This window comes from Puccinia triticina, chromosome 1A (genome assembly GCF_026914185.1).
Source record: "Puccinia triticina chromosome 1A, complete sequence".
Lineage (NCBI taxonomy): Eukaryota > Fungi > Basidiomycota > Pucciniomycetes > Pucciniales > Pucciniaceae > Puccinia > Puccinia triticina.
In genome coordinates this window covers 8621704-8646567 of record NC_070558.1, presented here as the reverse complement: position 1 = coordinate 8646567, position 24864 = coordinate 8621704, and the positions used below count along the sequence as shown (strand labels likewise).

Sequence of the window (24864 nt, the reverse complement as noted above, 5' to 3'; positions counted from 1 at the left end):
ATTCATCGCGGCTTCTCAGCCGCGGGAAGAACTAGTTAGGACAGGAGTGGTAGAGCGTTCTATTGCTCGCATCGCTCTTGTCCTCTTTACTCAACAACAAGTGTTACTCTTCCTCGGTCCGAGGAAGAGTTCCACTCTTTATGACGTTTTCTTGGTTGTTCATCTTCGGCCGGGGGAGACGCAGCAGTTTACTTCTTCACTACTCTCCTCCAGCCGTTTCCTGTAGAACGTTCTACGGGATTTTTTGTTAGTTAAACAATAGCAAACCCGTTCTCTTGGCCTGAGAACGGGTTTTTGGATCATGGCTACTATTCTTTCTCCGGCCGCTACCTGTGGCTGGAGTTTTGACAGTCTCTCCTCGATTCTATACATCGTTCGAGGGTAGGTCTTTTATTACATATTCATTTTTGTATGCGCGGCGCTCTGCGCCGCTTTTATTGTTCAATAATGAATATGGTATTCATTTTATACAAGGCGCTCTGCGCTGCAATAAATGTGTATTTTTAACAATTGTTATATATCAGTTAGCTGGGCTCTAACTTAATATAGTAGCCCGGCTGACATTCCCTCCCACCAAGATAAGTTACTCGTAACTTAGCTGAGCTATTTACGCTTAGAAACTCTATAATTGCGTAAGTGAATTGCTCCGTCTGGGATATTATTTTCTGGTAGCCATTCATCTTTGTCTGCAGATTGGTTTCTGTATCTTACAAGGTACAGTCTGGTATCTTTACCTAAAACTCTCTCCTTTTTATCTTTGAGGATTTTATGTACTTCAAGTTGCTCTTTAGGAGATCGTTCTTCTATGGGTACAGGTACTGGTATGGAAGTTGGTTCATTTTCCCTCTGAACATATCTTTTTATGAGGCTTACCGGAAACACCGGGTGTTTCCTGCTAAATTCTTCTGTAAGAATTACTTCTACTGCATTTTTACCATGTAGGTTTTTAATCACAAAGGGACTAAAGATGTCACTTGTTACCCGGGTACCCGCCACAGGTGCGGGTACCTCCCCAAAAAAACCACCAATCCTTGGCACCCGCACCCGCACCCCCCTGAGGGGCAGGGAGCAGGTACCCGGGTACCTGGGGGAGGTACCCGCGGGTGTTCGGCATTTTTTGAGGCAAAAATGCCAGCCAACAATTCATTTCAAGATAATAAGTAAGAAACTATCATCCTTCTTTAATTCAGTTTCCTGTCAATCTTCCCTTGCCCTTGCCCTTGAACTTTGCATCGTTCCTCTTATCAGTCTTCCATTTACGTAAGACACCACTCTGTATCGCCCCGTTCTTCGCGTAAAATGCAACAGCCATTCCTCTCGTAACCGAGGACGCACTAAGTCGATGCCTTCGGAGAGATACATAATCCCTTCCAAAGCTGAAAGCACGCTCCACGTCGACAGTTGTTGCTAATATGTATATGATTAAATCAATGAGTATCGCAATCAGAAAGTGATGAAAGATGAAAAATCTTACCTGGACAACTAAGAACATCCAGGGCCATCTGGGACAGACCCCCATGAGTGTTACCTGCGCGTCGTTGTCGCATCCACCATTTGAGGGGGTTCACCGGCCCTCCTAGTTCATTTAAACTCAACCCTCCAGCAAGCCACATAGAGAGCGGATCTGTAGGGACGCTACCTCCACGCGCTTCAGAGGCGCCAACCAAACCTGCGACTATACCTGCATGCGGCTGCTGTGATTTTCAAATCAATGATTAGCATGAGACTAGTTACACAGTTTATTTTTCGTTGTTTCAGTTACCTTTGGAGGAGGATTTGGGGGTTGGGAATTAGTTGCCTGAGGTGAAGGCCTGTAGTGGGCTTCCCACATCTCGCGCGTGAGTCGGATGGATTCCTGAATCCACTCTGGTTTCCACTTCGCTAGCTTAAAGTATTCGTCTTTGAAAGACGGATGAAGGACTGATGAATTACAGTCAGTCTACATGATTCATGATGAGAAAATGAAATCAAAACATACCCATAGCAACTCGGTACAAAGGCGAGTTGTCAGTCAGTGTGTAATATTTATTCGTGAGCTGGAGACCGGCACGGCATGCATTCCGCAAAGCTGGCGGGTACTTTTTCTTATCAGAGATGACGGTAGAGAGATGACAGGTGATTTGGTCGATAAAGATAACAATGTCCGATATTCGAGCGGCCCCACGGACTGATACTTGCAGCGTAATTACATAAAATGGTTCAAGTACCTCAACAAGGTCGGCAGCTAAGGAAATATCATCATCATTGATGTGGTATTCTCGAGATAGGCCATGCCTTCTGTCTTTTTGCCACTCAAGGCTTCAAAGGCACACTTATCAATTCCTTGGGTTGGAAATGCGAGCAGCAAAAGATGAACTTACATTGCTTCCGAGCATCGCACGATACTAGCCAATTGAGTCATGGTTGAATTCCACCTAGTACGGACGTCACGGCCAACGTTATGCGGCCTCAAGCACTCCAGATCTTGGCATATCTCCACAAAGTTAGCCTTTGAATTTGGTGACTTGTTCAGCTTCCTAGAAATCACTCGAAACTAAATTTAAACGATTTGAATAAATATAAGTGATTGGCTGATTTGTTAGCAGAAACTAGAAAGATGGGCTTACCTTGGCTAACGTTTTCTTGCATGATTTGGATGTGTATCGATCATCATGCTCTTCCTCACTTAAGTCATTTACATTGTCATCCTCAAGTTCCACCTCCTCATCATCAATGAGCTCGGCCGCCAGTACCGAATCGTTGACAATTGAACTATCATCCTCATCATGGTCGTTGTCTTTGTCGCCATCTGGATAGTCGCTGGTCAAGCTATCAAACCGGTGACCAGTCCCTTCAGTTTAGAAATCACTGAAGGATTATCAGCAGATAAGAAAAACTTACAGTCAGATCTGATCATCTCGATCCTCAGGTTCTTCTTCCTCCTCGTCTGATGCCTCGCTATCAGATTTTAAGACTGGATTGACATTCTTCTTTCTCTTGTGGCTTCCGAAGGGTCTCAGGATGATCTGGGCAATCAAATTGAGTACATGAGCAAAACAACGAACCCATTGGGTTTCACCTTTGAAGCGAGGCCACCAGTAAGTTTTGATCTCTTTGATCATAGTGCGGTTGTTTGATGCATTGTCCGTGACAATTCCATGAATCTAAATGAGTAGAATTATCAATCAGTGAAATTACACAGAAGAGGATGAGTATATAGATGTGTGAGTCTTGAGAACTTACCTTGTCCTTCAGGCCAAACTTTTCGACAATAAGCTGGACGGTCTCGGCCAAGTAAATGCCAGTGTGGCTCTTCTGCAACCTTACAAAGTCAAGCGGCACGGCATCCAAGTGGAAGCCACCTTTGTCTTCAACCAACCAATATAGAACTGTTCCTAAGATGTCGAACCCATTGGGAGACTGCCAAGCGTCAAGCCCGAGGTACATGGCACCCTTATGATGCTGAAAAGACAAAGGTTACGAGTCATTTTGATCAAATCAAATCCGAGAGCAGGCACACAAGATCAAGCTTACCTTGAATGATTCAATTAGTGACTCTTGTACAGCCGTATATAGCTTCGCAATGTCATTCGAGACTGTTCTGCGCGCTGGAAGATTCTTGACGACCATGGGATGTAAGAGTCCAAGATGTGATGTTTCTCCGAGCGAAGTAAATGGTCGCGCTGCTTGTGCACACCAAATGGCACAAAGCTGGGGGACCTACCAGATAATTGACTTTAGTCGATGAAAGGAAGAATGAAAAAAGCAAATGATGTATTCACCTCGCGTGGGTCAATATCACCCGTTCCTGATACCCCCATGGCGCCAAGTTTCTGATTCCCTTGTGACTCACGTTCCCTCTTGGTGCAACTGGCAACATGTTTTGCTAGGTTTGTTGGCGATGTCTCGTAAATTGGTCGGTGGATCTTGCTGCCACAGCTAGGAAAAGGTACACCAATAGAGTTAGATACATTCACAAAGATTTTAAGGAGAAAAACAAAAATAAAAAACCAACTGATGTCTTACACGGATAAGCGATCATTGGGCTACCATTTTTGTCCTTTTGGTCGGCAAGTATAGGGGGATCAAAAAATGCATAGCACCCGCTGAGTTGATTCTTATGAACCCGTCGCGCCTTTCCTGGAACATTCAAAGGCAGACAAAAATCAAATTATGCTTATAGAATGTGTATACTAGATGAGCGAGTGGCTTACTGAGCTCTTGTTCGTCCGTGAGCACGTTTGCAACATGTTCGGAACCTGTAGGCAGATGTTCAACGTCGGAATCGTTGCCGATATTGTGTCCTCCTCAATCGCGATCCTTGTTGACAGTTTCTTTAGATGGGGCTGGGGAACTGGATAGTGATGATTCGGTCTCCTTGCGGCGCTTTCTACTGTTCCCCATGGCGAAGGTGTGTATTATGATTTGGTGCGGAGTCCGGACAGAGTGGGTGGGTGCTGTGGATATCTGGGCCCTGGGGGCCACATACATACATGTGACATGTTCCAGGGTCACCGGTGCCCGGGGGGGTATTTTGGGAGGTACCTGTAGCTCATCAGGCCAGGCACCCGCACCCGCACCTGTACCCGCAAACAGGTACCTGCTGCCTGCTGGCGGGTACCTGCCCACGGACACAAGGTACCCGCAAAGAGGTACCTGATGACATCTTTAAAAGGGACCTACAAAGGCGGGTTTAAGCTTCCTACAACCTCCCAAGTTGTTAAAATTTACAGTAGATAGAAGTACTTTTTCTCCTATATTGAATTCTGGTTCTTTATGACTCTTGTCCCAGCGCATCTTACTGTACTCAGCTGCTTCTTGGACACATTTGGCCGCATGTTTATTTGTGGCTTCTAGCATTTTCTTAAAGTCCAAGGCCGTAGGGTGCGCCAGCGGTAATTTGTCATTAAGTGTGTCTTTTGGTAATCTGGGGATCCAACCCCTCTCTAGGATATATGGCGCTTCTTTGGTAGTGGAGTGCTTACTACTATTGTAGGCCATTTCTAGGGCGGGGAGTAAATTAACCCAATCATGTGTATACCCATCTTTATTTTTAAATTCTAGCCCAAAGGCGCAAAACCTTCTTAAAAGATCTTCCAATGTCTGGATCATTCTTTTGGCTAGACCATCCGTCTGTGGATGATATGCAGTTGAGAAGGCTAATTTAGTGCCTAACATATCATGGAGATTTCTCCAAAATTCAGATGTAAACTTTGGGTCTCTGTCACTGATAATTATTTTTGGGATACCTACGTCCGCCATGATTCTATTCCAGAATAGCATAGCTATTTCCATAGCAGTGTCATCTTTGTGATGCGGAATAAACCTAGCTCTCCTGGAAAATCTATCTACAACCACTAGGACTGAGTTATAAGAGAAGGCTCCTCCCGGAGGTAATCCTGTCACAAAGTCCATGTTAATGATTTCCCACCTAGTTTTGGGTTCAGCTATGGTCTGCAATAATCCAAATCTCTTTCCAGTCTGTTTGTTAGCTTTTTGGCATGTTACACAGGATTTGACATATGCTTTGGTTTGATTTTTCCAATCAACCCACCAGGCTGTCTGTTTAATCCTTTCTAAGGTTCTATCTTCGGAGAAGTGTCCTGCGCCAGCATTATCATGGCATTTGTACAACATATTCTTGATGTGAATTTCTTTGCTCAGAACTATCACACTGGAATGTCTATGTCTAAAATACATTATGCCATCTAACAGGGTAAACTGTCCTGCTTTGTATGGGGTCAATAGGTATTCCGGTAAGCTAGCAATCAATTCTGGAGCACTGTTTTCATTATCCAGGATATTGATTAACTTGAGAAGTTCTAAATCTTTGCTGTAGCTGATTCTGACTTCTGCAAAGAATGCATCATCGATGTCACATACGTGAATTCCCAAAATGGGGAATACATCCTCATCCTCTGGATCATAGGCAGGATTATCTGGAGTGTTAGGCAAGGCCCATCTACTTAGTCCATCTGCATTAGTATGCTTACCTCCAGCCCTATGGATAATGGTCATATGTCCTCTATACTGTTGTATTGCAATCTGCCATCTGAGCATGTGACGGTTGGGCGTCTTCATGTTCATTAAAGTTCGTACTGCTATACAATCTGTAACTACAATGATCTTACAACCTTCCAGGTAATAATGCAGTTTCTCTAGAGCCCATACAAGACATAAGCATTCCATTTGACTGGCTCCATATCTCATTTCTGTCTTCCAAACTTGTCTGGGAATGAACAGGACAGGTTTTTCCACAGGAATCCCATCAATTATGAATTCCTGATGTAAAGCTGCTCCAATACCCTCAAAACAAGCATCTATGTATAGTATAAAGGGCAAAGAATAGTCTGGTTGCGCAAGTACGGGAGCTGTAGTGATGTGCCTTTTTAGTTGCTCATATTGCTCTACTCTCCCGTACGTCATCTCAAAGAAGACATCTTTGCTACATAACTCGTATAGACTTTTGGAGATGTTTGCAAATATAGGGATATGCTGCCGGTAATAACTACAAAATCCCAGAAAAGATTGCATTTCTGTCATAGTCTGTGGCATAGGTTTAAGCAGAACTGCGGCTACTCTGTTCTGATCTATGGCTAGAGATAATCCGGAGACTATATGGCCTAAAGCCTTAAGCTCTTGAAACCCAAAGTTGCATTTCTTGATGGACATTTTCAATCCTGCTGTAATAGCTGTACGGAGAACCAATCTTATTTTTTCTAAATGATCCTCCCAGTTTGCAGAATATATGATAATGTCATCTATGTATACCATCATCCAACTTTGCCGAATAAAGGATCCGAATATCGTGTCCATCATGCGCTGAAAATGCGAAGGAGCATTTTTTATACCAAATGGCATTCTCAAATATTCGTATACTCCTAGATGACAGATTATGCGCATGAATTGCCTGCTTTCTTCTTTGATGGGTATTTGATGGAACCCTTTGAGCACATCCATTGTGGTAATGTATTTAGCTTTCGCCAAATTATGTAGAGAATGATCTATTCTCGGAATAGGATAATTTTCTGCTTTAGTGTAATTATTGAGGGCTCTAAAGTCTCCTACCATGCGGGATTTTTCGTTATGCCATGCTATAATTACGGGCGTAGTTATTTCCACTTGTTCATTATGGCCTACTTTCCTCAGGACTTTAAGCTCCAATAATTCTTTGATGTGGATTTCTAGAGCTTCACGAGACTTAGGGCTCAAAGGATAAGCGGCTCTCCTCAGCGCCGGAGGATAAGGTGGTTGGCACGTAAGTTCTATCTCAATATCGTGTCCAGAGATATTCCCTATGGGTTCTTCTTTTGTGCAGAAAGCTTCTTCATGCTCGAAGCAGATATTTAATACATCTGACTGTTGCTCAGGTGTTAATGTACTACTAATAGCTGCTTGAGACATATATTCTTGACGGAACTTGGTCAACTCTCTCTTCTCACGGTCTTTTCCCGGAGGGTTCTGAAAGCTGATGTTACATATCTCAAACTTTCTCTTCCAATCACCACCTATTGTGTAGTATCTGTTTTTGCTCTGAATTACATCTATTCCATACAAGCAGAAAGCATCATTTCCTAAAATAAGGTACTCACACACGGCATCTTCTAGAACCACAAATTCTATGTGTAATCGTAAAGATCCTTTTGTGTGCGGAAAAATAAGAGGTAATTTAACTATCCCTATGGGATTAAGGGCCGCATTACAACTACTAAATTTAGCTTTAGGTGTGGGGAGGAGGTTATTTCTCCACTCGGGATAACAAGAGTCTAGCAAATTGGTACTAGTGCAAGAACAAAATGCTCCAATGTCCAGGAGAGCTCTAATTTCTCTCCCTTCAAAGACAACTGTTGTATAGCTAGTTTTTCCTAAAGTGTAACTCATGCCTTCCTCCGGTTTTTTTGTCATAAGTTTGGCGTCTGATACGTGCCCAATTCCTAGTGAGGAATTCCATTTTTGTGGCAAGTTGGAATCTCCCTGTATCACCGTAATATGCAAGGGATCTCCTAGATCAGCTTGTATCACATTGCATTTGGCATTAATTTTGGGTTCATCCAAGTCATCACTAATTCCAGGTTCCATTCCGACAATGTCAAATTGGGAGCCCGTATCAGATATGTCATCATCCTCAGACTCTCCTTCTATATTGTTGATGCATTTGCGGGGTTTTGGGCAATCAGGTCTCTTATGGCCTTTCTCTCCGCAATTGTAGCACTCAATACTAGCCGTTTTTCTAGGAGGTATTTCTGTACTCCTTCTTTCTGCAGCCGTGGTTTCTCTAGGCGCTAGATTACGCCTTTCCTCGTACGTCTTGGGTTTCCTGTCCAATTTCTTAGCCACAATAATTATTTCTATGGTGGCTACCAATTCAGACAAGTCTACATCTGCATCTTTCAACCTGCACATTACATCATGTTCTAAGTAATTAGGGCACTTTTTCAAGATTTTCTTAGTGACAAATTTCTGAGCTAGTTGGTTATAGATACAATCAATCCTTTTCTTCTGACTCAGACACCATTTGTATGGGTCATCTTTAGTAGGATCAAAGAAATCATTCACATATGCAGCTAGCATTTTATCCTCCCAGACATCTGTACCAAACTGTTTGTGTATCAGTTTTTTCCACTCTTCTCAACTTACTTTTCCAACAGATTTCTTTTTTCTGACAAACCAGTCCAAAACTACTCCTTCAAATAACCTTGGTAATCTGGCAGTTACTACTTCATCCGTAGCTTCGTAACACTCAAGGAGATGATCTACATAATCTATGAAGTGGATGTGATCATATTCTCCTTCTCCAGAGAATTTAGGCCATTCTTTCATTGGAGGCATCAATTTGCATTTGGTCACTGGATCTAAACTATTCATGAAAGAAGTAGTCTGTCTTGGTTGGTCCTGGTAAGGTTGGGAATCACTGACCGCGTTTGGGCGTGACGACCTGGTTGGTTCCTCTTCTTTAGGAGGTAGAGACCTTTCTTGGTGTTGGAACACTCTGTTCCTGTTATTTAGTAAAGGATTGTTAAACCTAACTTCCTCCGTCTGAGCAGATTCGGGGTTAAGAATCAGATGCGGGGGGGTCTGTATTCCTGCTAAATTTAGTTTATGAGTTTTTATCTCTTGTTTCAGAGAGCTGATTTGCTCCGCCGTGGAGATGTTAATTTTATTTACCATCTCTTTCATGTTATCTTCCTGATGACTCACTAAGTCTATCAAAATTTGTAACTGGGCGGATTGATGCTCCTCACGCTCTCTGTTTACTTTGATAACCTCAGTTTTCAAAGTAGACAACATTTGGCTTTTAAAGTCTGCCATATCAATGTCAATATCCGTAAGTTTGTCTTGTAGACTCTGATTTGTACCAGTCATATTCTCAAGGCTTTTTGTTATCTCACTCATTTTACTCTTAATCTCTCCAATATCTTGGCGAAACTCAGGTATTTTAACAAAATGTTCTTGATACATGTCTATTGCACGACTGACAGCAGATTCAAGAGTGTTAATAATAGAAGTGTGACATTCCACAATTTTCTTGTTTGTAAACTTATACTGGTTACTAGAGTTACTATGCAATGTAGACAAATTTCCATACAAGTTATCAAACATATGGAAAATGAAATCTCTATCAACTACATCTGGTCGTAGGCTTGTTCCAAGGTGTTCGCTGCCTTCATGACTTGAGCCCAACGGCCGCGGTCTTTTCGGAGATGGTTGCTTTGAGTGGTTGGAGGAGCTTTTTGTTTTTTTGAAGTCCTTGCTGGAGGGTCAATCTGTTTCAACACCGTCCAGGGGTTCCAACCCTCCACGAAGGACTCTAACTCCTTTCGAGTGAGAAACTTCTGAGCCGCTTTTTGGCTCTCTTGAGCTCCGCGTAGACCGGCTTTGAGCTCCTCCGGAGATCCTTGAGCCTGGAGAGAGATGCATTTTCTCCAGTTGGCTCGGTGGACGTACACCAAGTTCTGGATCATCTTGACTTGCTCTTCCTCCAGCTCTTTGGCCGTTTTCACCGGAGCTTTGGCTTTTGAGGTGCTCAGAGCTGGGTCCGTGTTCTTCTTGAACCAAAGCGGGACCTCTAAGTCCGCCGGATCCTCCTCCAACTGATCCTCCGACGATAGATCCTCCGATGGCGGACTCTTTGCGGCTGCCTCTTTTTGGAGTGGCAAGGGGTCCTTCGAGGTCAGGTCTGGAAGATCGGGTAGACATTGTATCAGTGTTTTGTTTGTTTTATAAGGGGTCAGTTTCTGGTAAAAATTTGACTAACTTTCGACTTCCGGTTCGGAGTCACTGACGTCGATGTCCGCTAAGTTCTCGGCGGGAGCTGTGTCTATTTCAGCTGCGGAGAACGGAGGGATTGGTCAGTGATGCGGTTTTCTGCAGTCAGTTTTGCAGGAGAGAGTTACTTACGGGTATCTCTTGGGTGGCGTATAGTGCCGGCGACATAGTTCGGTTTTGGAGCGGGCACTGTTATTATCCGAGCAGCAAAAGTGTTAGTGCTCCGGCGGTGCGGAATAGAAGCGGGATGAAACTTACTAGTAGGTTTCTTCAATGGAACATCTACTTCGAGCTTCGGCGCAGCAGCAGCTGCGAGATTCTTTTCGGATTGGGTTTTCCTAACCACTGTAGAAAAAAGGGATTGAGGGTTAGCGAGTATTTTAACAATGGTAGTTAAAAAAGGTAGGAATTTCAAGCTCACTTTTGCGTTCTAGACGAGCTTTGGCTTTGCGAGCGCGATGTTCACGTAAGAAGAGCTGAAATCGAAGTTTTCCTTCGATACTTTCTTTTTGTTCGCGTTCAATTCGGTCGGTGGCGATCTTGAGCTGCTCGGCATACGAAAGCTTCTCCCAGGCGGTAGGAACGTAATTCCGGGCACGTTCTTCTCTCTGTTCTTTAAGATAACGGAGGTAATACTGAATCAGTTCAGCGTTCCTCTGTAATTCCACTGAAGAAGAAAAAATTTTGTCAGAAAAAGGTTTTTTCGCGGTTTTTCTGCGGTAAAAAGGATTGTACAGAAGGATTAAAGGCTTCTGAAGATACACGCGAAAAAATCGCGGTTTATGTTGCGCTATAGAGCGCGGTTAGATAGCGCGGAAGAGCGCGGGGGTAGTTCTGCGCGAAGTAGCGCAGGTGGTGAGCTGCGGAGAGCGGGTAGAGAGCACAAAAGTGCTCTGAGTTGGTTGCGCTGAAGTTCGCGGCTTAAGTCGCGCGAAGTGGAGCGGCTTAGGTTTGCGCTAGGTAGCGCGGGTAGTGCGCTATTGAGAGCGGGTAGGTAGCGGTAATAAACTTTAATAAATTAAGTTTAAGGGGCAATATTGCCTACTGAGCTCGAAGCGCGGGGGTTTAGACTTAACGTAAAAGTTAAGTAAGCTTAAATAAGCTTAAGAGTGGGTTTGGTTAAGTTTTACTTGTTGGATAAACGAAAAAACTAAGTTTTTATGGTTTTATGGGTTTATAAGGGTAATTCCCGGCCAGACCCCCAATTGTCAGGCGCGGTGATGCCAAGAGTATGTGTACTCCTCTAGCTACACCGGTGACTGCGCAACGGTGCGGTGGTACGCGCGGCAAAAGCGCAATAAAGTGCAAAATAACTTTAAAGTTATTTTTAATATACCCAAAAAAGGGGTTAACGGAGGGGCCAGGAGCGCCTGGGGTGGTTAAGTGCCCTCCGGAAGATCTTACAGGGCCTGCGCACACTATGCGCAGGGGTGGTGTGACCTGTGACGTCTGGGGCCCAGTTAAGGGGGTATTTCGAACGTGCAAGACGTTCCCAGGAGATGGTGGGGGATATATATCCCGATAGAGAAAGAAAAAACAGTGGACTTACTCGGAGAGAAAGTCCACGATAAAAAAATGACGAATGACTCTGGAGAAACCAAGATTGAAGGACAGTCAGGCTGGCGGACTAGTCGGGTAGACGAGGGCGAGGCTGGCGGTACGGCGAAATGGTTTGTATGAATCTGGGGAGGCTTCTACTCGCTCAGAAGCCTCCCTTTATATATTCTTGAGGCGACCGGTAGGGTCGCTGGTCTATTTTCAAATTCATCGCGGCTTCTCAGCCGCGGGAAGAACTAGTTAGGACAGGAGTGGTAGAGCGTTCTATTGCTCGCATCGCTCTTGTCCTCTTTACTCAACGACAAGTGTTACTCTTCCTCGGTCCGAGGAAGAGTTCCACTCTTTATGACGTTTTCTTGGTTGTTCATCTTCGGCCGGGGGAGACGCAGCAGTTTACTTCTTCACTACTCTCCTCCAGCCGTTTCGTGTAGAACGTTCTACGGGATTTTTTGTTAGTTCAACAATAGCAAACCCGTTCTCTTGGCCTGAGAACGGGTTTTTGGATCATGGCTACTATTCTTTCTCCGGCCGCTACCTGCGGCTGGAGTTTTGACAGTCTCTCCTTGATTCTATACATCGTTCGAGGGTAGGTCTTTTATTACATATTCATTTTTGTATGCGTGGCGCTCTGCACCACTTTTATTGTTCAATAATGAATATGGTATTCATTTTATACAAGGCGACCTGCGCCGCAATAAATGTGTATTTTTAACAATTGTTATATATCAGTTAGCTGGGCTCTAACTTAATACAGTAGCCCGGCTGACACTCTGTAACTTGAAAGATTAGAGTGGATGTACTTGAGAGCCTCTTGATTGGGAGAATCAGAGCTTTTTGATACAGTCCATCCATCTCCTCAGGTGGAACCATTCTTTTAACCGAGATAATCTATGTTGAAGCAAACAGATTCAATGAGGGGGGGAGAGGTTGGTTCAGTTCAAGCAATCAAACAAGCCGCAGGAGTAAATCTGCTTGTAGTAGCTTACAGTGGACGCTTGGGTACTTTGGGCTCTAGCTCTGGCTCCTCAAGTGTTTTAGCCTGTTGTGTGCTTGAGGAATTTCCTTTCACTTTTTTGGAGGTTGAACCCTGTGGTAACACAATTGGTTTGGGGTTGTGATTAGCATGTCTTTTTTTTGGAAAAGCCAAATATTCGAATTGTACCCACCCCTCTGGTCTACATTAAATACAAACAAAGTTCAACCATTAGTTCAATAGGAAGAGACACATCCAGGTAGAATCAGCACTTACAAAAAGCTTCTTGAATGCATCTCGCCATTTCCTGAATCAACCGCCCATGGGATAATTAGTTGATTGCATGCGGGGCACTTGGCCCTACGCCGTTGAAGAAGTTTCCATGGGACACATACGTTATATTCGCACGAAACCTTTGTTTGTATGCTTCTATAGCTGATGCCTGAAGAGCATCGCGTTAGATCATGCTTCAAAAGCAACTCGCCATATTAATTCCAAAACTCACAAGTTCCAGCCATTCTTGGTACAGCGCTATTTTCTGTTGCATCTGCAAACGGATGTCACGAGTTTAATTTGGAACACATGGGTTTGAACGGTTTGTGTTGCCCAAACAGCAAAAGATGTTGATAGTATGAAGATTTCTTACTTTTCGTGCCTCCTTTGTCTCAGGGAACTCATGGGAAAAAGTTGGAGGAAAAGGTTTGTATTTGGGCGGGGAAGACTTTCCGGCAGGAGTGGACAATGGGAGTGGTCCTTTACTGTCGGGGGGTCCAGTCTTGGGTGGATATGTCTTGACGAGTTGAGTGTTGGGGGGTTGAAATGGAGAGGTGTCTTTACTTTGTTCGCGAGGACCAAGGGCTGTTTTTTGCGGGGAACTCTCTGTCCGGAGCTTTTGAGAAGTGGGGAGCTTCTCCGGGGAAGTACCGGTCTCGGAAGTAATGGTGTTGAGGAGGGAGGGATCCGTGGGGGAGCCCTTGGGGAGTGATTGTTCCTTAGTAATCAGGGATTCGTCCTTATTAATCGGTGACTGATCCTTAGTAATCGGAGGTAGCTCCGAGTTTTGCTTTCCCGGGCGCTCAAGGCGGGTATTGGCCGAACTTAGCTAAGTCCCTCGATCGGAGGCGCGCAAGCGCTGGCGCGAAGCGACCCTCCGAAGGAGGGACTTATGCCCTACCTCGCAAATGAGTAGGCAGCAGATGTCTGTTTTCAGCCTTTTTTGCTTGTCCCTCCGTTGAGGCTACGCAAGGACAGCTGGGGCCAAGTCAGCTGCTTCAAGAAATAGCCAAGAAGCATGGCTCTCTGCTGGTATCTTTCTTTTACCTGTAACACATGAGCTTGATTTTTTTTTAAAAAAAATAAGAGCTGCTAGGTTTTGACAGGTGTCAAAAGTATGGCTTTGACCAAGGCCTGTTTGAACAATGCCCTCCCAAAACCCATGAACTCCTTTTTGTTTCATTTGGGATTCAAGAGTGTTTTTGGAGGGATCCGACCTCAGGAAGGTGGAAAGTGAAAGGGCAGATGTAGGCGGACAAATCTGTCTGCTCAGATTTTCGATGGCTTTTACTTGAGTTGAGATATCAAGAGTTGAAGATTTTGAAAATTTTCCCCAGCCAAATGGGATTTCTGCTGCCTACTGTTTTGCGAGGTAGGTCGTAAGTCCCTCCTTTGGAGGGTCGCTTCGCGACAGCGCTCGCGCGCCTCCGATCAAGGGACTTAGCTAAGTTCGGGTATCGGCACCGACTGCGGACGGCCGAAGACCTTCGTCCGTCTTGACCAAGCTGCATATCACTTGCCCAGAGCTCTCTGTTCTGACGCCAGACGATGTACCCCCTATCGCCTTCGAACCCTCAGCAAGACGACCGGCCTCCATTCGGCGTTGGTGGCGGTTATAGACTGAAAGGGGGCGAGAACTTGAAATTATCAAACAGAAAAATAAGAGAATCCGCACCAGGGCCCGGGGTGGTGCTAATGGTCGCATGATAGGATGTGCGCGGCCCAAAGCTCGGACAGATAGACGGGTTGGTAAGGATCGGGGTGGAAATGTATGGAGGGCACAATGTGCAATTCTGGTGCATACCAGTCCACCCGTAGCCAGCAAAGTCCAAACTAAGTAGGTTTGTCGTCAAGATGAGGAGCGTGGGGTTCGTGAAATACAGATGAAGTGGGAGCTCCAATGAGTTTCTCCCCAATATCTTGAAACATATGTTAGAGGGCCAGGACAGCCAAGATGATAAACTTAACTCATCCCGAGTTTATCCATCACTATATGCATGTATCAGATCCTTTGTACATACATGCATACTGCGGCTGCGCGTTGTACCTAGTCTAACTCAGCCCGCCGGTACCGGTTCCAACCTTTCCTCACCGAGGTTGGACACAATACCGAGCGAGGCTGACCGATCGGCGACGCATTTCTTGTCGTCAGGTATGTGCAATTAACTCACCGAGGTTGGACACGATACCGAGCAAGGCTGACCGATCGGCGACGCATTTCTTGTCGTCAGATTTGCATTCGCTCCGTTGAGCGTCTTATAGGTTAAAAGCCGGTTCTGCTATTCGGTATCTGAGTCCACAGCTCGGGAGACCAGCATTGAATGGTCGGTCGAGGAGGCAAACTAAAAGAGATTCGAGAGAAAGCAATAGAAGAAACGCTAGAGAAACAACGAAAAGAAAGAGACATCGAAGAAAAAGAGAGAATCAAAGCGATCAAAGATTTTGAAGAGAAAACTCGGGCGTACTACAAGAACAATCACCAACCAGTACCCTCCTCCTTGACTTCAGTAGTAATGGCGGCAACACCATCGGCCAAAGACTACTTCCACCTAAAAGGCAAATCACAGCGCCTCGAAGGTCTACTCAACAATGTCAATCTCCTCCGCCCAAACCCGCAAGCCGAAGGAGTCAACAGCGTGCTTCAAAGCTTTCATAAAAAGCCGCTAGACCTCCACTACATGCACAATCCCAAGAAGACTCGGCTCGCGGAGGGAAAAGCGAACTTCAAAGTCTGGGACCGCAAAATCAACCGGACACTGAAATATGTCTTCAAAAATCAAGGGACTTTTACCGAGCTCGAGGCGAATTTTGTGTCTTGGTCGGCCAAAGATCAGGCGGCCATTGCTTGTCTATTGCGGCCGACAATCAAAACAACACTGTTGGACATAGTAGACGGTGTGAACTCGGATAACCCATGGACTATCTTCACTCAGCTCAAGAACCAATGCGACAGGTCCGACAGACAACATAAGCTGGACGTCATCAACCAGTTTGCCAAACTAATCGGTGATCGATCGCCTGAGACAGAGGTGAACCTAGAAAATTGGAGCAAAGTGTGGACCGAGATGAATCAGCTGAAGATCTCGTGGGAAGAAGCTGGAGGCCTCCTGCTCCAAAGCAGCTTTGCGGCACCGGCCGGTATCGATGCAAAGACTTTCGAATTTATGGTTAGTCAGAAGCTAGAAGCCACCAAGGATGCGACTTTCAACGATGTCATGACGGTTATCCAGGCTGCGTCCGGCAAGTCCCAAAACAAGGCATCCCAAAGTATGGACGACTCATACGCCCCGATGGATCTAGACGCGGTGAATGCAGTCAGATCGATGGCAGGAAGATACGCGCCACCTCACAAACGCACTCCACCGCACTTCGGACATCAGCAGAAGAGTGGGCAAAATCAACAGAGCACCCCGCATACCAGTCAACCTAAGCCGAACCTGTCGATTGAGAAGGCGTTGGCTTACCGTGGATATCCCCTCACCAGCCACCTAGCGGGAAAGTGGGGCGTTTGCTGCCATTACTGCAAGCAAGACAGTCACTGGCATAACAACTGTTGTCTATTCTGGGAGGACGTTGAGTCGGGAGCCATAGGACCTCCTCCGGAAGGACACGATGCACCAGGTTCGAACTACCTTCCGCCTGAACGGCCGTTCGGAAAAAGCAACCGGCTTTGGCAACTGGACATACCGGAAGTCGGCAATGGGAAGATCTTACTAGATTCGGGAGCGTCTACTCATGTGAGTGGTTCCCTCTCACTCTACACCTTGACTGAAGAACTCGATTGACCTAGAAGAATATTGCTGGCAGTGGCTGATTGCTCCGTTGATGTCAGACTCAAGGGGACAATCACGATCCCAACGAAGCAAGGCGAAGTGAAGATTGAAGACGTCTACTATTGCCCTGGCGTAGACGGGGTCATCCTATTGGTTGGAAGACTGACGAATGTGGGATGGCAACTGGAATTCCGCAGACGAGAAGCGACGTTGACTAGTCCCTCGAAATTAGTCTTTAACATGTTGTACCACAATTTCTGTTGGTTTCTGAGTAATTTAAATCAATCTCTCGTCCTGAATAAAGTCACCCAACGCCCCTTGTTTGATCCCTTCTTGTGGCATAGACGGCTCGGCCACGTATCAGAAGAAGTAGTGAGAAAATACCTAAGGCAGCATTACCCAGAAGAGGTTGAAGGAAAAACATGGGACTCGTTTTTCTGTACTCAATGCGCAAAGTCTAAAAGTGTTGATAAGAAATCTCCTGGAGGAAATTCCTTGATTCCACGAGATGAACCGCTTGACTTACTCGTATCGGACGTTGCAGGACCATTCTCATATGACCTTTCGGGAAAACGCTACGTTCTGACTTTGAGAGACCACGCTACAACATACATCTTCTGCGACGTTTTGGTGGAGCGGAGCAAGGTCCCGGCGAAAATCATGGAATGGTTGAATCATCTCAAAGTCACCATTGGCCGGCATCGCAAGAACATTCAATGCGACAATGCTCCAGAATACACATCATCGCTGAAGAAGCTCCTCAAACCCATCGGGGTTTCTTTAGCTCCGGTCCCACCGTACAGCCCTGAGCAGAACGGAGAAGCAGAAAGGGTGAATTGAACGCTAGGCAATATGGCTAGGACGATGCTACACGAGTCTGCAATGGCACGTCCGTACTGGAGTTACGCGTACCGCATGGCGGCCCACATCCACAACAGAATCCCGAACAAGAAGATAGACTCCTGTCCACTAAAAGCGTTGTACAACATTGAGGTGGATCCGAATGTCCTATACCCATTCGGAGCAGACGCGATTGTACACATCCCAAAGGAGAAGCGCGACAAACTCTCAGAGCAAGCCATCTCGGGGAAGCTCATCGGTTACCCGGCAGCTGGGGCAGGATGGTTGGTACACTCTAATCAAAATGGTCAAATTTTGCACTCGACGTTGGTCATATTTCCCAAGTTCCAGAACTTACCAGTAAAGAAGAAAGAAGCCAAGCGTGGCGATCTGGACTTCATGATCAACCAGATAGTTCTAAAGCTAGGAGAAGAGACGACTGATGAGCAAGCAAAAGCAGAGCAGAAAGCCATAGCAAATTTGCCGTTAAATGAGGATCGGCGGATTCCCCTCAATATCCGGTCGGCACTCCAAGCAAAAGACTCAACGGCATGGCAAGCTGCGGCAAACTACAAGATTGACAAGTTTTTCGAATTGGACGTCTGGATACCGATGGACCCGTTCCCTGGAGCTAAGGCGTTGGGGTGCAGGTGGGTTTTCGCTATCAAGGAAGGCATGCAGCGGGATGATCTGGAAATATACCGCGCAAGATACGTAGCAAAGGGTTTCAACCAAGTGATGGGCCGCGACTGCAACAAGACATATGCGCCGACAGCATCCTTAGTCACTCTTCGTCTATTCATCTCCCTAGCCATCAAGTACCACTATCTGATCGCGACCTTTGACGTCAGTTTGGCTTATTTGTACAGCCCCATTGAAGAAGATGTATATGTACAGCCCCCGGTAGAAATTTGTCCGGAGTTGAAAGGGAAAATTATGAAGCTCAAGAAGGCGATGTACGGCACAAAACAGGCCGCGCGATGCTGGTGGAAGTTTTTCAAGTCAAAAATGGAAAACCTGGGATTCATTGCTTCGGAGTTAGAACAGTCATTATACATCTACCGGCGCGGCAACAGCTTCATTATAATCTGGTTACATGTGGACAATGGATTTGCGGTGGCGTCGAATGAAGGACTGATGGGAGAACTACGGACGGCGATGGAAAAGGAGATGAAGATAAAATGGTCAAATGATGTGGCAAAACTGGTTGGTATAAACATCAAATTGAAAGCTGATGTCGTGGAACTCGACCAAGAAAAGCTTGCCAGCCAGATCGTGGCGGATTATTCCAGGCCGGTTTTCACTCAGCGGAGCACCCTACCGGATGAAGCGCTTGAAATTCACTCTGGCAAACCTCTAGACCAGACGGAGTACCGCTCTACTCTCGGATCCCTGATGTACCTCGCGGCTGGGACACGGCCAGACTTGTCTTATGCCGTGAATCTACTAGCAAGGTACAGTGAAAACCCATCGCCAAAGCACTGGAAGGCACTAGATTTTCTAATTGGTTATCTGAAGCGGTGTGGAACTACTCAAGGGGGAGAATAGAGCTTGGAAGGGAAATGGATAGCAACACTAGTACTAATGTAAGCTATGCAAGGGTGCTGATGAGGCTGCCTTCCTGACTAATGCTGAGGGGATGAGAGTAACACTAAGAAAAAGAAGAAAAAGGTGTGGCTGATTTCTGCTTGATCTTAGGAGCTAGTACTATGAGCTTTAACTACTGACTACTGAGGGTAAGAGAGTTGGAGGAGTGATGAGAGTGGGGAATGCAATGGCAAGGTTTAATGGCAAGGGGTTGATGAGAATGGGCACTTATAATTTCTGTATCTAAAATTATCTATAAATTCTGCATGAGGTACAAGTGAGGGGGGAAAGACAGTTCTTATATGAAGGAAGGATGAGCACAGACAATAAGGAGTTCTGGCTATGAGAATGAAGGTTGTACAAATGAGGAAGAGTGATGTGAACATAGTAACAGTATGTAATGATGAGCAATGCTGAAAGGGGAATGCTGGTTATGGGAATAAAAGAATGTACTAATGGGGAAGAGTGATGAGAACATAGTAACTACTTGTAATGATGAGCACTACTGAAAGAGGTAAGCACAGATCCAATGATGTAATGTGTACAATAGGCATAGTACATAATGAGAAATGTATGTAAAGGGTTTAGTATGTGAGAATAAATATGTAAAAGGAATTTACTGTAATGATTCAAGTAGGTTACTAATGAAATGAGTATTGTAACTAATGAAGAATGTAGGTTGTCTGTAAGTCTTATATCCTTATATAACTACTGAACCATTGAAGATAAGGGGGTACTATGTATGAGTGACTATAGGTGAAATTTGGCGTAGAATCTGAATATGCAATAATAATGAAGTATTTGTGAAGTTTTATGGGGGAAATGGGAAATGTAATGATGAATGTATGTAAAGAAAAGCAATAAAACACTACTTATGGTTTGGAATGGAGCACCACAGCGGTCGAAGTCGGTAAAACTGAATCTGAAAGGAGCTGGGGATTCTTTGGATCTGTGGTCGGATGCGAACTGGGGCGGCAAGCATGAACGGTCAACATCTGGGTTTGTTATCAAGCATTTGGGGGACTTGATTGCGTGGGGAGCGAAGCGGCAGACGGTCGTGGCATTGTCGACTTGCGCGGCGGAATATGTAGCTTTGTCGGACGGGGCACAACACTTGGCAGGACTTTCAATCCTTTTAGAAGATATTCATCACTCGATCAAGATGAACATTTTTTGCGACAACGAAGCGGCGATATTAATAGCAGGCGACAATGCATTGAAGAAAAGGACAAAATATTTCATGCGGGCTTTCTATTTCATCAATGATTTCGTCAGGGAAAACAACATCAAGATCATCTGGACGAATACACATCTTCAACAAGCGGACATTTTCACCAAAAAGCTGGGACCAAACAAGATGGAAGGGGCAATGGCGAAGATTGGTCTAAGGGCGTGAAGTTTACCAGCTTGGGGGGGGATGTTAGAGGGCCAGGACAGCCAAGATGGTAAACTTAACTCATCCCGAGTTTATCCATCACTATATGCATGTATCAGATCCTTTGTACATACATGCATACTGCGGCTGCGCGTTGTACCTAGTCTAACTCAGCCCGCCGGTACCGGTTCCAACCTTTCCTCACCGAGGTTGGACACGATACCGAGCGAGGCTGACCGATCGGCGACGCATTTCTTGTCGTCAGGTATGTGCAATTAACTCACCGAGGTTGGACACGATACCGAGCGAGGCTGACCGATCGGCGACGCATTTCTTGTCGTCAGATTTGCATTCGCTCCGTTGAGCGTCTTATACATATCTAGGTACATGTGTATCTATCTCGGCCGAGCAACACGCCGAGTTTGAAACCCCCGAGATGATCCTATTATGGGGGCATGATAACCTGTGTGTTTCAAGAAGAGTTCTAACTTAACTACTCTCTGTGTGGAGGGGACGCCGTCCCCGGCGCAGGGACCCTCCGAAGGAGAAGCAACCGGCCCTCCTGAGGCCGGAAAGCAGAGACCTGCGAATCATGTCAGAAGGTTTGCCTTGAGGCTGAGGCTGAGCGCCGCGAGGAGGAACGACGCGTCCCTCAACGTCATCACGGACAAGTTACCCGCGAACCCAGATTCAGACCCGGAAGACACCCGGTGAAAGGTTCTCCGAAAACACAGGTCTGCCGAAGTGATGGAAGAATGTGCAAAGAGACATTTCGGATGAAAAGTGTCTTCAAGGCCGCGTCAGCTGACCTCGAAGGTCGATCACAGGTAAATGAAAGGTCTCTGAAGATATAACAAACATCAGTTTTCTTCCTCTTCTCTTAGAGTTCCGTTTGCCCTCTGCTCTGAATTTCTTCACTCATCACAATGGATATGCCAGGATACATGTCATCAAGCCGAACCTATGCCTATGAAACGTGGTCCTTGATACAACCAGTACACTCTCTCATGGTTGAAAAAGAACTCCTGCTTCAAAAATTGGCTGGTTCATCTCATTTTGTTTCTCTTGGATTCATGTAAAAACTTGGAGTTAAAACACATGTTCTACTGATTATTTTTTATTTTTGCCATCGCAGATGAATATTTATTTAATGATTGTTTCATCTCTTTGCACAAACAAGAAATTTCGTGAAACCTATGATACATCAGCCCGAAAGGACTCATTATATTGTAGTAATTATTTTTTACAACGTTGCATTCCCCTCGGCATACAGACTAGCTATCCATGCGGCCAATTCGTTCATCTTCTTTGAAAGCGGCGGCTGAGAGTTCGAGTGCGTCCGCCGGACTGATCTATGAAAGGTCCATCCTGACCGTAGATGGTGAACTGGTTGATACCCTGTGCCCAATTGGCGGGCTGCTTATTGTGGACATTCAATACGGACTTGACGTCTAATCTGACGGCGGAATATCTTTTCGAGCTAGGTAGCGTGCCGGAAACAAATCCAACCCTAGTATTTTTGCTCTTGTCGACAATCACTTCGAATGGACTCGTCGAACTAGCTCGCCCGGAAATCGTGAATTGATAGGCTGTTTCACTTCCACCGACTAGTCTAGTCGTCAGATCAAACTGACTGAGAGAGCTCTCAATCCCTAACTCAACGACGTAAGAGAATGGGACTGTTGTAGATTGGTAGAAGTTGTTGGGATCTAGGTGGACGCCATTGGTAGCTTTGACCTCTTCAAAACCTGCAAAAAGTAAATAATAATTAGGATGTTAACCAGTCAAGTAGTATGTGTGTTGATGTTAAGAGATCATTCTAACTGTGACACACCTGCAACACTTGCAGAGGCAGAAGATTCCCGACCGACTGAAAGGATCTTGCCGCTCTGGACCCCATAAACTCCCGCCTGGCCGGCTGTACCATCGAGGTATCTCAGTTGGCGATAAAAATGATAATCGGCGTACCCATTCGACATGGAGATTGGCAGGATGATTTGGCGGCTGGGAGGCTCTGGGTCGAGCCATTGGGCACTCCACTGATTTGCACACATCACCCATGACGAGCCTATCTTTTGGACCTGACCCGATTGAGCGCCAAAGCCAGAGAGATTGCCAATGTTCCTACTCTTACTCCATGGACCCGCGAGAGCGGTGGCAGAAATATACTGGCCTTCAGAGGGGTACCATCCGGCTGCTCTAGAGGTGAAGAGATAGTAAACATTTTCATGATTGATTAATGAGGGCGCCTCTCTTCTCTCGCCTTTCAAGACAGTAGACACCAGACTGTCGACATTGTGCCAATCAGGCGTAAGTTTGTAAATGTTCATATCCGTGTTCATCGCCGTCGATGAGATCAGATATCCAGAACCGTCGTTGTCCTGAAAGAATGAGAGATCGCGAGATTCATGGTCAAGAGGACGGAACGAGCCTCCAAATTTCCATTGGCCGCCAGGTTGTCCAAATGCCACTGCGACCCGAGCCTGTCCGTAATCTTGCTTGTTTTCCCAATGGGCCCACATTAGTACCTCACTATTTTGTGGATTCTGCACAAAGGTAACCGCTTCGAGTTTACAAAATCCATCGGCACTATCTGCACAGACTTCCTTGCGGGTCAATAGAACCCTTTGACCGGAGAACGTGTAGCCATCGGTCGATGTTTGTTCGATTATTTGGGACATCGCATTGCTGTCGCTCTGGATGAGATAGGAAAAATAAGTGCTGCCCAGTTTTATCTTGGAGATCAGGTTGAGAGTTGAAGGCTGAGTGTTATCAAATATAGAAAATGTCCTCGAAGCTATGGGGGCTTGGCTGGATATCGTGACTGGGCTGGAACTCCTAGAAGGATCACCTTCGACGAGTACTTGATAAGTAAGCTGCCCTCCCGGGACCCCATGATCATCAAAGACGTTTCCCTTTACTTCTGCAATCACTGAACTGGATCCGGCGGATTGGCGAATGACTGAAAAGGTTTGGACGTTGGCATCTGCTGTCCAGCTTAATTTGATACTCCTTTGATTACTTCCATCTAGTTGAAAGTATTGGGCGGTCAATCCAATTTCAGTCGCTGAAGTGAAGACCAGTAATAATAAAATGCCAAGAGAAAAGATAAGTCTCATATTTTGACTTGACATGGTACGTTTTCAAAGATTGTTGATAGCTGGTATTGGAGTAACGGATAGAGAGAAAAAGTGATATCCGGGTAAAATTCCTTTTGTTGTTGAATTTTATGAAAAAATGTGAACTTTGTTAGGTTGACAACTTGACGCAAAGTACTAAATAAGTAAGGGAGGCTGGAGAGAAAAAAGCAGCTACGTATTCTCCTAGGAAAATCTAATAGGGTGTCAAGTGGGTGTAGTGAGGGAACTTCCTTGTAATCGGGAAAATGACAGTGTCTATGAAAAGTGTGGCTTTGAGCTAACGACTGTTGAACAAGGAAAAAAGAAAAGACGAGTTCCTAATAACTCATGTGTATGTTGCAAAAGAAAAAAGAATGTTCATATCCAAGCCGGGGAAGAATACTTTCAAACGTGGCGAGGCGGCAAAGGACATTAGCATTGATTTTATTATATGAGGTGTGAGGACAGGCACTGTCGACAGACTTGGACGGATTTAAAAATTCCGGCCAAGAGCGAACCCCGGACCCCGGTTGAGGATTCCTCTCGCTCACACCTGGCGATTTCACCCCTGAATGCTGAAAAGCAAATGCATCATCGGCCGATTTGTCGAGTTGGATGGCTTCGGTGGAACTTGGCTTGGACTCCAGAATGCGCGTACATAGGCTCATTTTGAAGGAAAAACAATCAAGGAGCCCTCGGCCTGATTACTTCCCTCCGCTACAGGAAATATATGTACATACTGGTAATTCATGGAGGTCGGATGGTGGGCTATGAGGAAATGATGCGAACTCCGCAAACGCCTCCACAGCACGTCCCAATGTCCGACTCCCAACAACCTGATCCATGTAGCCAAGGTAGCAGTGCTACTCTAGCCCCTCAATTCTGCATGCCATGGGAGAACTACTAGGGTTATAATTTGGGTGAATCAACAAAAACTGTGTGCTGGTTTTCTTCTGTAGGTAGTTTGGCTCAATTGCACCGCATTGTCAACTTCAATGCCTGACAATTACTGATACTAAAGATTTGAAAGACAGGTTTTTTGAGAACTTGATCAATTTTGTGAAAATTTGGTGCCATTTGCACCAGGAAAAAAAGCAGTCACTTGATGGCAAGTGACATGAT

General features: G+C 45.5%; 1 protein-coding gene across 1 annotated transcript; it reads right to left on the bottom strand.

Annotated features, from left to right (window-relative positions):
• Positions 1-21922: 21922 nt before the first annotated feature.
• Positions 21923-23304, bottom strand: PtA15_1A959 (uncharacterized protein; the record flags this gene model as incomplete). Its single annotated transcript, XM_053166040.1, has 2 exons — positions 21923-22371; positions 22458-23304. 2 exons carry the CDS (start codon positions 23302-23304, stop codon positions 21923-21925), a joined length of 1296 nt encoding a protein of 431 aa, XP_053017172.1.
• Positions 23305-24864: the final 1560 nt, after the last annotated feature.